The sequence below is a fragment of the Excalfactoria chinensis genome, chromosome 10 (assembly GCF_039878825.1).
Source record: "Excalfactoria chinensis isolate bCotChi1 chromosome 10, bCotChi1.hap2, whole genome shotgun sequence".
Classification (NCBI taxonomy): domain Eukaryota; kingdom Metazoa; phylum Chordata; class Aves; order Galliformes; family Phasianidae; genus Excalfactoria; species Excalfactoria chinensis.
Genome location: NC_092834.1, coordinates 16,036,120 through 16,050,141, shown reverse-complemented (window position 1 = coordinate 16,050,141; position 14,022 = coordinate 16,036,120). Strand labels below are relative to the sequence as shown.

The 14,022-nt window shown below is 47.8% G+C and overlaps 2 protein-coding genes across 5 annotated transcripts; both read right to left on the bottom strand.

The window, feature by feature from the left end:
* Window positions 1-2,779: 2,779 nt before the first annotated feature.
* PSMA4 (proteasome 20S subunit alpha 4) lies at window positions 2,780-8,796 on the bottom strand. 2 transcript variants are annotated; one of them, XM_072345858.1, is made up of 9 exons: window positions 8,629-8,768; window positions 8,379-8,406; window positions 8,169-8,211; window positions 7,309-7,471; window positions 6,012-6,089; window positions 5,717-5,805; window positions 4,807-4,937; window positions 4,477-4,600; window positions 2,780-3,986 (listed from the first exon to the last, which is right to left on the bottom strand). In XM_072345858.1, the coding sequence occupies exons 2-9, from the start codon at window positions 8,379-8,381 to the stop codon at window positions 3,832-3,834; spliced, it is 786 nt and encodes a 261-aa protein (XP_072201959.1). In that variant the 5' UTR covers window positions 8,382-8,406; window positions 8,629-8,768; the 3' UTR covers window positions 2,780-3,831. The 2 variants fall into 2 exon arrangements, with proteins under 2 accessions (XP_072201959.1, XP_072201960.1); XM_072345859.1 differs by having other exon boundaries at window positions 3,592-3,986; window positions 8,638-8,796.
* A 53-nt stretch (window positions 8,797-8,849) lies between these two features.
* On the bottom strand, window positions 8,850-13,936 carry HYKK (hydroxylysine kinase). Of its 3 annotated transcripts, none has more exons than XM_072345855.1 (5): window positions 13,818-13,936; window positions 13,028-13,391; window positions 11,828-11,970; window positions 9,528-9,711; window positions 8,850-9,403 (listed from the first exon to the last, which is right to left on the bottom strand). In XM_072345855.1, exons 2-5 carry the CDS (start codon window positions 13,368-13,370, stop codon window positions 8,940-8,942), a joined length of 1,134 nt encoding a protein of 377 aa, XP_072201956.1. In that variant the 5' UTR covers window positions 13,371-13,391; window positions 13,818-13,936; the 3' UTR covers window positions 8,850-8,939. The 3 variants fall into 3 exon arrangements, with proteins under 3 accessions (XP_072201956.1, XP_072201957.1, XP_072201958.1); XM_072345856.1 differs by lacking the exon at window positions 13,818-13,936 and adding an exon at window positions 13,496-13,570 and having other exon boundaries at window positions 13,028-13,377; XM_072345857.1 differs by lacking the exon at window positions 13,818-13,936 and having other exon boundaries at window positions 8,853-9,403; window positions 9,528-9,708; window positions 13,028-13,600.
* Between the last annotated feature and the right edge of the window lie 86 nt (window positions 13,937-14,022).

Sequence of the window (14,022 nt, the reverse complement as noted above, 5' to 3'; positions counted from 1 at the left end):
ATGCACACTCATTCCTCACATCCAGAAGCTGTCTGCACACTGCAGGCCCTCACCATAAAACACCCAGAGTGGGGCTCTTACGGTGAAGCGCTCGGTGCACACATGGCAGTCAGCACAGGATCTGAGAGTAAATGAAAGCCCTAAACATGGCACAGGAATCAAGCAAGCAACCTTCCCAACAAACCGACCCACCAACGTTGTATTCCTTTGTGTTGCAGTGCAGTTTGGATGTTTTCTGTGTGCTCCAAAAATTACCAGGCATTGCTTCAACTGGAATGACAAACACAGTCTGTGATGAGTGCCCCCCCGCTGCGCTGCACCTGCTGCTCCTGACCCAAGGTTACCACTTCAGGTCTGGGCTTCTATTGCCAGCATGTGAGCATTGCAGTCAATGCATTTCAGGGCCACGTTAACGGAGCTAAACGCAGCCTCCACTCAAATGTGCAGGATGCAGCTAACTGGATTTATTACATAACCATGAATTTGTTTGCAGCTGCGTCCCAGCCTGACAAAACAGATGCTGGAAGATATAAAAGGATTGAATTGTCTCCACTGCTGCCCAAACTTTGGCTAAATATTTCATGTAGATCATCTGGCACACGTTGATTTTGCTGTATTATTATCAGTATGGAAAAGACTAATGAGCAAGGAGCGATTTGTGCTTGGAGCTAAATGTAAATACTGACAGTATTGCGCTAAGCTTAATGTTTATCACTAAGTGAGACTGAAACAATGAGAGGAGAACTGCCCGGGTCCCTCTCAGCGGGAGCTGACAGCTGAAGGTCTCCACTGAAGTATGTGAATCCCCAGCAAATTGGTTTTCCCTGGGCACTGCGGAGCGCTTTAACTGGAAAACCAAAGGCCAAATTAATTGCAGATAAAAACGGCCAACTGCTCTGTTCTCTTTGTAAAGTCTGAAATATGCCCGTGAAGCTGCATTTTCTCCTACTGGAAGCAGCTATAGAGCCACTGAAGGCTACTCTCACTTCTTCCCGATAAGATATTCCAGCAGCTTTTCTTACTGTAATAGAAATGGCTACAGTTAAAGCCTGAAAACAAGGACAACTTTCACAGCACAAAAGCTGTATAGGAAGCCTTCCTTGAAGGACACAGCAGACATTTAAAGAAGTCCCACAGCCTCAGTGTTCTGAAGGTACATTCCTCTTTTGTGTGGAGTACCTGAGTGTGTTAACACTGAGGACTTGGATGCCTTGCATACAATTAGATGTGTTATCAATGCATCACATACAGCTCTGTGCCCTCTGAAGCCTTTACATTTAAACATGCTGCAACCCTTAGCATATTCACTCATACAACACAGCAGAGAACTATTATCCCCAGTTTTGAGATGTGAACTGAAAGGATAAGTGAGTGACTCCAGAACATCACAGTACAGAAGCAGCAGACAAACCTAACACGGCCTCTATCACCTTTAAGTACGTAATGTAAGAACATTGGGGTGAGTAGGGACTTGTCTCTAAAGTCACCTTCTGTGTTTCAGTGCACAGGGTGGTAACTTTTACTTTCATTACCCCTTAAGCTACTTAGAATAACAGAACACGCAACCATTTAATAGCACAACCCATTTGTGAGTACCTGTCAAGGCAAGTTCTACTGCGCACCCAAGTGAGATATGAACTCTCCACTCTTTATGTTCACTAACATCATGTCAAGCAAATGATTCCAATACTTCTACCTAACCTGAAAGATCTGTCACCTTCCATGGGACTACATGAAGCTCTGGTCTCAAAATAACATCTACTCCATGGCAATAGCCAAGTACTTGAAATCCTAATGTAGTACATGGTAAACTGCATGCTAGCACCACCAAGCACACCCAAAATAACATATACATTAAAAAATTAAAAGAGGAAAATCATACTGATTAGCAAAGATAACTCAAATGCATCACCAGAATTAACCTTCTGGCCTTATGACTTATACACATGTACACAACTTAGTACAACTTAGTAACACTTCTGCTACTACACTGAGACTCCTTGTGTGATTTACACAGTGATGAACCCTGACTTAGATGCGTGCTGGTATTCTTTGATACCTTAAATGCAATATAAGAAGACCGTGTGCTGAATTCTCTACGTAGAAATGGAGCTTGAGGTATTAGCACAGTCCTTTGCTATGGAGATTACATCTTACTGCATGTTGGCTGCAACTATTCAGGTCTTTTTACACTACCATTCCCAGGTTAGGGCTGGAAGGGAAGGTCATGTAAATGAACTCAGTCTAACCTCATTAGCTACAAAGCTTGAATGCTGACAAAGTCCTAATTACAAAAGGCTAAAGCAATTCAAACAATTGCTCCGCGCTGAGACTTAGAACATTAGTAAGCAGGTCCTGTGGCTGCACAGAACCACATCGCCCTTACCTCACTACACATACTGCTGCTGCCAACATGAATGCAGTACATCCACACAAGCTGTAGCACAGACACCTGAATCCAGATTCCTTCCTCTGCTCTCAACACCGAATCTTTGAGCAATGAGATAAAAAAATAAATAAATAAAATGGGTTTTGTTGAGACTGATGCTGATGATATTCGTGTTACCAGCCAAAAATGTCTGGGGTTGGTTAAAAATAGGATACGCAGCATGGATTCACTCTGGTTCCTTATTAATTCCTCATATTAAATCCTGCAAGCATCTGATATCTTTCACAGTGAAAGGCAAAAGGCTTATACACATTCCCACTAAATCCAGACAGTAGTGAGGCTGAATCATCACCCCCCAGTTTAATTACAGCAGATAGGGCCTCTCAATTAAGAACGTTAATCAAGTCAGCTTTTTTTTGAATACAACTTTAAAAGCATAAAAGAATTCTCGGTCACTTGCTCACGTTTCTTCTGCAAACTTTATGTCGCCTTTTTCATCTTTATTTTGCAATCAGCATAGAGACAAACCAAACAAAAATGATTCTGATTTCTAATTCATGTACACACACTATGATTTCTCATGTGGTTCGCTCCTTTGCTTTCCACTGTTGTTTGACAGACAAGGGAACTGAATTCTTTGGGGAAGAGCAAGTGACACTAAGCTACAGAATATAAATCAGGATCAAATGGAGAATAATCAGTGTGGCTTTACAGCTGCACACTGTTTTCTTTAACTCTTTGCATCCAGACAAGACAGTGCATCATTTTAATGTGGCCTTTGCAAAATATCCTCCTAGTCTGTGTGCACACTGCTCGCACTGCGTGATTGATTTCTTACAGAACAGGCACTCATTCAAGGTTATGCCAAACAGAATACAATTGCCACAGGGTGTGATTAACACGCTACTGCTTGCATGACCACCAGTTTGATACGGCCTGCTACAGAAGGAAGCTGGCCAACACTAAAACTTGGCATGCCAGCCCATTCTGTTTTGGTATTCATGAAATGACCACAACTGCTATTCCAGACTTTGAAGCCCCCTGCACCACTTGAAACAGTGCCCTCCTGCCTTGCAGCTCACACACACAGCCTACCAACTGCCATATACCATCTTCTTATGCTTTAAAGCCAGCAGTTCCCTCACGACAGCACATAGCCAGGTATTACCAAGGAAATGAAGACACTCCTCATTATTCTTCTTAAATTTTATTCCACAATAAAAAATAGAAGATGAAAGAATGGGTGTTCAAGAATTAAAGCAATTACTGGTCAATATAAGGAACAGAAAACTAATTATCTCGATGATGATTAAGGACCTGGTTCAGCAAAAGTAATTCTGTGTTCTCCCACGGCATATTTGTAGGCCTCTACAAAACAGAAAACCAGATTACCTTTAACTGAAGCAGGTCCTATGCTATTTTCAGAACACTCGACTTCAGTTCTATTTATCCTTCTCTTTTTGCTCTTTTTCCTTCTTTTCACGTTCAGCTTTTGCCTCTTCCTCCTCATGCTGTTTTATCAACTGTTCCACCTCCTTTTGCTTCAGAACCCTTATTACTGTTTTTCCATTCTCTCTCGTCAGCGTTGCAATTTCAACTGAAACACAGGGAACAGACAGTGGCATTACATACCGTCCTTATGAAAGATAATCATCAGAAAGGTCGAGTTGTTATGCCTGACAATGAAGCAGAGGGTTTTTGTCCTGCCTCCATCTAAAAAACAGCCTGATTGGCAAGCCAGGTGGCAGCAGTCCTCTTCTGCAGCAGCGTGCACCAGTTCCTTCACACCTGAAGAAGTGGTTCTTCTACCAGGCATGGAACCACTTCTGCTGCTGCACTGAGGCCTGGCCGAACCATGGTCGGGAACCTGGAGCTGACCAAAGAAGGTCATCCTCACCTGATCCTCCACTGCATGTCACTTAGCAAAGTTAATGAGGACCATCAAAAATTGGATCGTCAATAATATTTTCTTATGTGAGCACTACAATCCAATAAATGGTAGCCAAAGTATATAAATTCACAGCATTCTCTCTATTTTTAATAGATATGTATTTTTATAAGGCATCCAGTATTAGAGAACTGCTTACCTTTCTCTGCAGAAAGTTTGCTGACATCCATGGTCTTATTTAGAACCTTAATGGCTAATGCAAGCGCAGTCTTTAAGGTCATTTCGCCTTCCTTGTAGTCTTGTTTCAGCATTGACACAGATGCCTACAAATCCCACAGAAATCTATAAGGTATCATTGGGCAATCAAAGTTTTTTGCCAGATAATATCAAAACACAAGGAGCGGTGTTTCTACAGTTATCCATTTCTGCTCTGCGCTCATAATCAACAACTCGGTTTAATGATTACAGTGCAATTTACGTGGTTTTGGTTTGCTTTACTTTTTGAGAGAGAAAAGCGAAAAGAACTTACAGCACTGTTATTGCCAATGCACGTAGCTTTCCATCCTCCATAATTTCCACTGGGATCACTTTGGTAGAGCTGAAATCCATAATGCTTATCCCAACCAATATACAGTAATGAAACACCAAAAGGACGTTTTCCTGTTGGAAAGAAAGCCATTAGGGACCTAAAATTAGGAACAAGATCAGTCACGAGTGACAATTACTTCCTTTGATTTCCTTTGTCAAATCCATTCCTGTGAACCAGGATTTAACAGGCTGTTCTGCACTTCTGTTACTTGAGATAAGCAGTACGGCATTTCTTTGTAAGTGAAGGGGGGTGGGGGGCAGGGGGAACGAGCAGAGATTTCTTTCATTTAACCCCAGCTTATCTCTGTCTCCAAAAATTGGAATTCATCATTTCAGGACTTCAAATCAAACCTCAGCATTTAAACTATGTAGTGCTTATTCAAGCATTTAACTTATAGGAATCAATCAAACACAAGTATATTAAAAGGTCATTCTTTCACACAATGCTCATATACAAGATACCAGAACCACCCATTCATTTACTGAGGAACACTCCGTACAACATCATTTCCTAATATGTTATTTAACCCACAGAAATACTGTTTTTTTTCAAGCGTTACATTACTGATACCCTGCCTCCTTCTGAAGGCATTCACCAAACCCTAGAGCACTCAAAGCATTATAAGCAATGGGCCTGAGCCTCAGCTACCAGTTCCTCAGAGGCTAAGAAGTATTTCAGTAGCAAACCAAAAGTTTCTAACTACGACTGACTTAAGTTTAGCCATTTTTTTTCCTCAGTGGAACTTGTTACTGAATACTATTAAACCCTTCAGAGACTTGGATGCTTCAAATTATCTAGTAGAATCTTTCTCCAGACACTTAACAACACTATGGCTCATGCACTTCCTTACCTCCAAACTGCGTATAAGCCTGCTTGATATCACACAGCGCAGTTACCAACTGCTCACAAGGAATGGGCTCTTGATACTGTAACAAATACCTACAGCACAAAAGATAAGGGTTCTCAAAATCTCATGTTGACAGTATCCTGCTACCACATTTAACAACAAAGCAAGTTCCTAAGATACAATGAAATAGAAGCTTTAAAAAACATATATATACTTGTTCTAAGTGTGTACTGATTTAATACATAGACTGAATCCAACTCGGAATTAAGCAAACCCCCATAACTACCAGCCAACCTACCTCTGTGCAATCAATCTCAGCTCATTTGTTAGAACATTGGCATCTGAAGTTATTCCTGCAACGCTGCAAGCCATATCCCTGCAAAAGGAACATATGGATTCCTACCAGTCTCCAAGAAATAGTCACATCTTCATACAGGACTTCAAACAGAATGCCTACTGCTGGGCTTCTATGATCAAAACTGCACAGCTGCCAGGTAGAACAGACTGATCCTGCTTCTAGAGTACATCCTAAGTCTGACATAACCATATTGCAAGAGCAGAGGCAGACAGCAGGAAATGAGCAGGTCAGCACATCGTTGGCATGCATCTCAGGACCATAGTAAAATGATTAACAGTGCTGACGCTCACAAGAGGCACTGGCTATACGGCAGGACCCGCACAGAGGCCACCCACTGACCACATCAGAACCCATACAGACCTTCAGTGCAATCTGCTGACTGCATTCATACGAACATAACTTAGTGATACCAGCCATTAGAAAAGTAACTGCCTTAGCTGAAAATTCATCTTTGTTGTAATTGTTTTATTAGCTCTTAATTTAGCAGATCTTTGCCAATTCTCATATTGCCACAGAGCTTTCAGTACACAGCCCATAACTGAGTTTTTACCTTAGCAATTCCCCAGAACAGCTGGCCTAGGCAGCCACTCCAGCACACTTTTTATATCACCTCCTTGAAAATCCAGCTCCAGCTGCTTTCAGGATAATACAGCATGGGAGGCTGACAGATGAAAACCTACTACTTGTGTTTCATAATGAACCTTACAGCAAGGCTGAAACTCCACCTCCCCTACAGGCAAGATAGAGCAACACTGAAGCTAAGAAGGTCAGAGCAGTGAGAGAAGCATCTCTGCTACAACTGCAGCAAAGGAAGCCAAAGCAGCTTTTATCCAATTTGTTTCAGTCTCTGAATCACAACAGAAAAACAGAGACTTAAAAGGGAACGCTGAGCTGATACAGTGCTTGGATTTGTGTATTCTCTATTTCCTTCCTCTTGTTATTCTGTAAACCAAGAACTCCCAGTTTAATAGTGATGCAATAACGTTACCCTTCATGGGTAAGTAACAACAGGTTATTGCATCTAGAAAGTTCCCTTTGGAAATAAAAAACATGATGCTTCTTCGGAAGAATCACTGAAGCAAATAACAAAACAGTCAGAGATGTCTGGAACACGGCATAAACCTCATACAGACCCTCCAAACAAAACAAATCCAGCTTCAGTGCTAAAATGCTTGAGTAACAACAGTACTTGGGCACGGGTAGCACCAGCAGCCAGCCAGCCATCAGTGCAACTTACTCGTTCAGTTTGTAGATTTTTTCTGAGAAGAAAACTTCATCGAGGAGCTTGTGAATGTTGCGCCTCTCTGCAGCCAGCAGAACGCCGTCGTTGGCCAGGATGCCCAAGCAAGTACCTGCGTGCCCAATTGCCTCCATGGCATATTCCACCTGGTACAAGCGGCCTAGAAAACAAGTTACATTGCAACGCTGATAAGGCAGCACTGAATGAGACCATATATGAGGAAAGGTGAATTTATAAGAGTTACACAGATGCCCATTTTGCAGTTTAGGACTCATTCCTCAGGCTGAGGCCAGCAAATGAGCTTTTAGAAACAAGTACGGAAACAGAAAAGTACAGTAATTTGATAAGGTAATCATGGGTGTAATTAGTGGGGAGAAGAAAAACTACAGTCTAAAGAGTAGATGCACTGTGGAAGAGTCAAAATGGGCTTTAAAAAAAACTGAATCATTTATACTGGACAGGTTGTCTCTTAAGACAGAAAACATGACTTGTAAGTGTAACAAATCACAGCAGCACTAACAGAACAGTAACAAAATCCATCCACACTCCAAGGAAAGGTGAAGGGCGGTGACTTATGAAGGATCTCTCTCTGAGCAGGGGAATTTGGTGCAAATACACAGGTGCGAATAGGGTGTGATCACACCAATGCCTGGATTAGATGAGGACTGGAAAGTCCTCACTGTGTGGCTCTGGTGTGCACACAGGGCTATTCTGACAGGTGAATATGGTCTGTGCATCTCACGCGGGGACGGACGCACACTGCCACCAACCAACCGGCCCCGGGATGAACAGCGTTACGTCTGAGAGGCGGAACGGAAGGCAGCCGGTTTAATTAGAAGCACAAAGTAAAACAGTACCTTCTGGAGAAAATATGGTGGTTCTGGAGTCGTATCTTCGAGACTGCAAGAAGCAACAGCTCGTTAAGGCCCGTCACCGTCCGCCAGCACGGAGCATCCCAAGGGGAGCAGAGCTCCGAGTCTCCCGGCACAGCCCCGCGCTGAGGGGCAGCTCGGTACCGCCCTGCCCGCCGCCCCCCCACCCGCGGCCCTCGCGGCGCGCCCACTCACCATGGTGCGGAGCGGCGGGGGAGCGGGCCTGCAAAACAGCACAGCGCGTGAACGTTAGGCGGGGCGTCCCCACACGGCCCCCAGCCCACAGGAACCCGCCCGATCCCCAACTTCAGCACGGGGCGCTCCGGGCCCGGAGTGCGGAGTCATCCCCACAGAGGCGAAGGCGGGACGAAGGCCTCACCGCCCGCCCCTCGTTCCCCGTTCTCACTCCCTCTCGCCTTCCACCCTCTCCCTCCCTCCCTCGCACCTCTCTCACAGCGGGCCGGGGAACGCGCGATGTGCCGAAGGGGCGCTGAGGCGCGGCCGGCGGTTACAACCGGGCGCTACGGGCTCCTCAGCACCTGCACCAAGGCGTCGGAAATGGCCGCCGCGCCTGCGCGGTGCGTGACCCGGCCCGGGGCGGTGCTCCGGCGCGCGCCCCTACCACGTGACCTCGCCGGTCTCGGCCGTAGCGCTCTCTGGCGCCGCCGCGCGGAAGGAGCGCCGCGCTCCGCCATCTTTATCGCAGCGCCGCCATCTTTATCGCAGCGCCGCCATCACCTTTATTGCAGCCCCGCCTCACGGGGCGGTCTCGCTGGGCGAGTACAGCGCGGCCGTCTCAAACCACAGCTCCTCCACCGCCTCCCGGCCCAGCGCGCACATGTCCGTCAGGTGCTTCCAGCCCGTCCTGGCCGTGACCATGAGGTACTCCTGGTTCTCCGGGTACAGCAGCGCCGTGTGTGCCGCCATGACGAGCGACTGCGCGAAGCGGGCGCACACGAGCAGGAAGAGCGCCGCCCGCTCCCCGGCCGTCAGCGGCAGCACGCTCTCGAAGCCCGCCAGGACGTGCCCGCCCACGTGGAGCGGCTGGTTGCTCTCTATCATCATGTACATGATGGCGATGGCCGCCTCGAACACGTAGCAGCCGTAGCTCATGTCGCTGAAGTCCAGCACGCCCGACACGCGGTACCGCGGGGCCGCCCCGTGCGGAGAACCGGGAAGCACCAGGATGTTGTGGTCGTTGAGGTCCCCGTGGTTGATACCTAAAGGCGGGAGAGCGAGAAACGGCTTTAGAACTCAGCCGGCGGCCTCGGTGAGTCCGTTTCCTTGTCTGCGAACCCGATTTCCTGGAACAAACTGCGACGTGATTGAGAATAAAACACTCACAAGCTCGAAAGCTGCTTATCTTGGGTGTGACTTTGTCTTTGAACTGCTGGACCACCCATTCCACAACAGCTCGGTGCTTGTTCTGGCCCAAGGCGCCCATGTACTGATCCAGAAGAGGGACGTTTGCCAGGTTCCAGATGAACTGACCTCGATGCAGGCTGCCTACAGATGGATGGTGGAACTTCTCCAGGAACAGAACAAAACAGGCCATGAGTTAAATCTGTACCTCATCCCGACAAGTAAAAGTAGAACCCGAAGGATTATTTCATCATGGAATCACAGAGTGGCCTGGGTTGAAAAGGACCACAACGACCATCTGGTTCAACCCCCTGCTGTGTGCAGGGTCACCAACCAGCAGCCCAGGCTGCCCAGAGCCACATCCAGTCTGGCCTTGAATGCCTGCAGGGATGGGGCATCCACAGCCTCCTTGGGCAACCTGTTCCAGTGAACAATAAGACAGGCAAGCCTATCAATAGCTACATAAAACCTGAATGGTTTTTTCTCCGTTCTTCCAGTATAGATTATCCTAAACCCTCTGTCTCCAAAACGCTTCAGATCGATGGTGATTTCCTGCAGTGTGACAGAGATGCTGCTGCATGAAGGCCCTGCCAAGGCTGCAGTCGCACAGCTGGATTCTGCAGCTGGTGCTATAAAAGCTGTTGGAGCAGAAGAGACAGAAACTGCCACAGATGCACTCTGTGCGTTTAAAGAGTCGAGCCAGAGAATCATACAATGTCATTAAGACAAAAATGCTTGGCAGAGCTGCTGGATGGAGCTTTGTTCTGATGAAAATATCTAGTCTCTCAAACATCCATACAGCACACAGAGACCCCAAACAGCCCCATGTGTGCTTCTCGCTTCCCATCAGCAGCTGGCTCCCCTTAAAGAGAAGCTCAGGTTTAGAATTAAGGCTGTTACTTAAAGATAGCTAAATGATAGTTCAAACTGGAACTCATAGTTAAGTAAGGAACAACACCAAGCCCAAAACAGAAATCACAGCAGAGGATCCCTGATGCTGTATGGAAGAGCACACTGGTAGGCGGGCTGCCATCTGGTGAGCAAACACGGCAGTTTTCCCTGCCCAAATGAGCACAGAACTATACAGGGGATACCAGATGTGGGAAAGGCAGTAAGGCAGAGATCTCAACAATTGAGATGAGCCTTTCTTGCTGTAAAGTCATCAACAGCCCCTTATTTCCACTACAAGATGTGAGACTCATCCAAGCAAAAAAAAAGACAGCAGAAAGAGGAAGCGGTGCAGTGATATGTTGTGCACAAAAGAACAGGGCACAGTGCTTTGCTGTCGAGCTGACAAAGCAAACTGACTGGATAGAAAAGAGGCTGTACATTCCCATGTGCCATCAGAAAATGCAATAGCTTAGCTTTAGTTTTGGTGTCAGTGACATGGAGAAGTTCTGACAGTAATGACTGTAGGATTCTCCCTCTCAGATGGCCAATCTTGGTACACGATAATCCATCTATTAATGGCTTAAGAGCCTTTTCCATCAAAATTTGCTTTCTTGTCTACTAAATCCTCCTTGGCAGCACAAGTCACAGGCATCTTCTGAGACTAGCTGGCCTATATAAATTATCTTAATTATGTCATCAGTGCGTGAGCAGACTATGAAAAGGCAATAGTAAATTATCTTTCCTGATGGAAAAACGCCACTGTAATTTCAGAATGTGGTTAGTAAAGCCAGCAATTCACACTTCATAACGGTCTGAAACCAGCAGCCAGAACACAAAAAGAAAAGGTTAATGAAAGGCCGTAAATAAGGCAAGAATTCTTTTATGTATCAAACTTAATTACTGGATGATTTATCAGTTTTATTACCCTGTATAATTACAGAGTAAAGAAATAACCTCCTGTGCGTTAAGATCATTGGACTGAAGGCAGTGGAACTAAGAAGCGTCACACATCTCTCCATGCACACAGCCGGCATTACAGAAATGACTGCTACTGCTGCAGGAATGGGCACTGTTTGAATGGCCAGGAGGAGCAGAGCGGGTCAGAATGAGCTCAAAATAAAAGACTGGCAGAAATTCACGCTGTCTCCCTTATTGTGGTACCAAAATGCACTGCAAAAGGATCACTGAGATGCTGCCATAAGCAGTGAGCAGTCAGGTTAGTCAGGTTACTCAGGGCAAGGTTTTAGCATGGAAGGTGGCATCCAGAAGTTAAGCTCTGAAATCACCACCTTCCGTTTTAAAATCAGGAAGGCTGACAGAGAACGGTAAGAAACAGAGCAGAGAAATGAAATGTGAACGAAATCTGCGAGGCCAGAACAGCCAACACTCACCTCTGTGAGAGCTTTATCCAGACTGGCAGCTAGCTTACCAATGTCATACAGAAGCTGAGTAGGCGCAGCAATTTTAGCCACAGGAGTGCCCGGCAGGTACGTCAGCAGCCTGACCACGTACTTTTTGTTTCCAGTTCCACTACCTGACAAGCAGAGATACAGTCAGTCACTTTGGCGTACCCTACTGAGCATTACTCAATGCAAGAGGCAGATCGGTTTCTTCACTCTCAGATGTGGCTGATAAAACCGATCTCACTCAAAGATCTGATTTACCAAAACACGATACAAAGACCTGCAAACCTCACCACACCTGCAGGCTGTGCCAGACACCTGGTCCTTGTGCTTGGAATTAACCCTAATTAATTGTTTTCAGGGTTAATTATTCCTCTCCTTCGTTTGCTTGGCTGCTGGCATGTGAAGTTTGGACTTTAAGAGGCAGTAACCTGACATGCATCCATCCCCCAACAGCTACATTGCAGCCCAAGGTTCTGCTTTTCATAGCCAAATTCACTTCAGTTTTGGAGACTCCTGTGCAATCGTGTCACGACTACAACCAGTGCTACATCTAAATTACCAACCTACAGCAGCTTTGAATGAACAGACCCAGAAAACCTCCCAGGGCAATTTAACATAAAAAGCAGCTGCAGAATAACCCATCCTTCCCTATACCTGTAGTTCTTACTGAAACAACCATCTTCCCACTAGCACAATTAGCAGCGAGCCATCCCGCACTGTAGCTCAGGCTCACCCCCATACAGGTGCTCACTGCAGGACACTGCTGTTCTTACTCTGCTCGAGGTCCAGCACCTCTGCGTGTTTCTCTGCACTACGCAGTGCATTTGGTAGAGCTCAGCTCTGGCATTTTCAGCACAGCACCTGTGCACCCCACAGTTACTTCAGCTGAGAAATTCTAGCTCAGAAGCTGAAAGGGAGGTGTGCAACGGATTAGGATCTATCGGAAGTGCCAGAGCTGCAAGGACTAAGTTAGGCAAAAGCTGCAGGGCCTGGGAAATCCACCCGCCTTCTGCAGCTTGCTTGGGCTCGCTCCCTTCTTGTAGGTGCCCAGAGTCACACCACTGTTTGTACCAGCACAAGAGAGAAGGATCCAGAAGCCATGCAGACACCCGCACTGTGACGAGGCGCTCAGTTACTGCCAGGCGTGGTGGCAGCAGGTGTCAGTGTGGTCCTGGGGCTGCTCACCTCCCGCCTGCAGGGACATGATGCTGCCATCCTTCGTGAGCCGCGGTGTAGCCGAGGGGAAGCCGTGGGTGCTGAGGAACATCATGGCCTGGGTCTGCGCCTCGATGAGGGCGGGCTGCTGGCTGTCTGCTGAGTTGGTGATTTTGAGGACGTACTCCTCGGCCCCTTCGGCCTCACCTCCACTTGAGACCTTCACGTGGAAGTTCTGATCGTCATAGCTGGGCAGGGGCCTGACCCACAGCACCTTTAATCCAAACACCGTGTCCACCAGCTCGGGCACCTCCTCCTCGCCAAACGCCGGCTTGGTGGCCGCCTGCGGCTGGTGGCAGTCTCCAGCAGCCATCGCGTCTCTGAGGGAAAGAGGCTGGAAGAGGTGAGCCGCGCTGTGGCACCGCGAGCAATATCGGTCGCAACCAACAGCCCGCCGAGCCGGCCCCGCGCTCCCACACCGCCAGGAGCCGCGCGGACCTTTGCCCTGCCCGGGGGAGCTCCCGAGCCCCGGCCCGGCCTTCCACCCCAGCGGCCGCACTGCGCACGAGCCGCCGCAGCGGCGCCGCCCCGACCGCGGGCACCAAGCGGCGCGTGTCCGCCCCGAGCTGGGGAGCAGCGGCGGCCGGAGCTCGGCGGAGCCCGGGACTGCGCAGCCCTGCGGGAAGGGAGCGGCGCGGCTTCTGCCGGCAGCAAAGCGCGTGTCGGCAGGCGCTCCTCCTACCAGCCCCGCAGCGGGGCGACGTCGCGGTACGAGCACGGAACAAAAGCAGGCCGCTCCGCCGAGCTCAGTTACCCGAACCGAAGCTGCCAAGTCCTGCTGCTACGGGCCGAGCCCCGCACTCCCGGAGCCCGGGAGTAAACGGCAGGGCTGAATCTTGCTGACCGGGACGGAAGGAGTTCCACGGTTACTGACACCGCCCTAAGCTCCGGCTGCCTGCCATTCAGTCGGTCTGAAGCAGGAAAGCGTTCTGCCTGCCTGAGATTTAAAACGTGCCCTGGGTTAC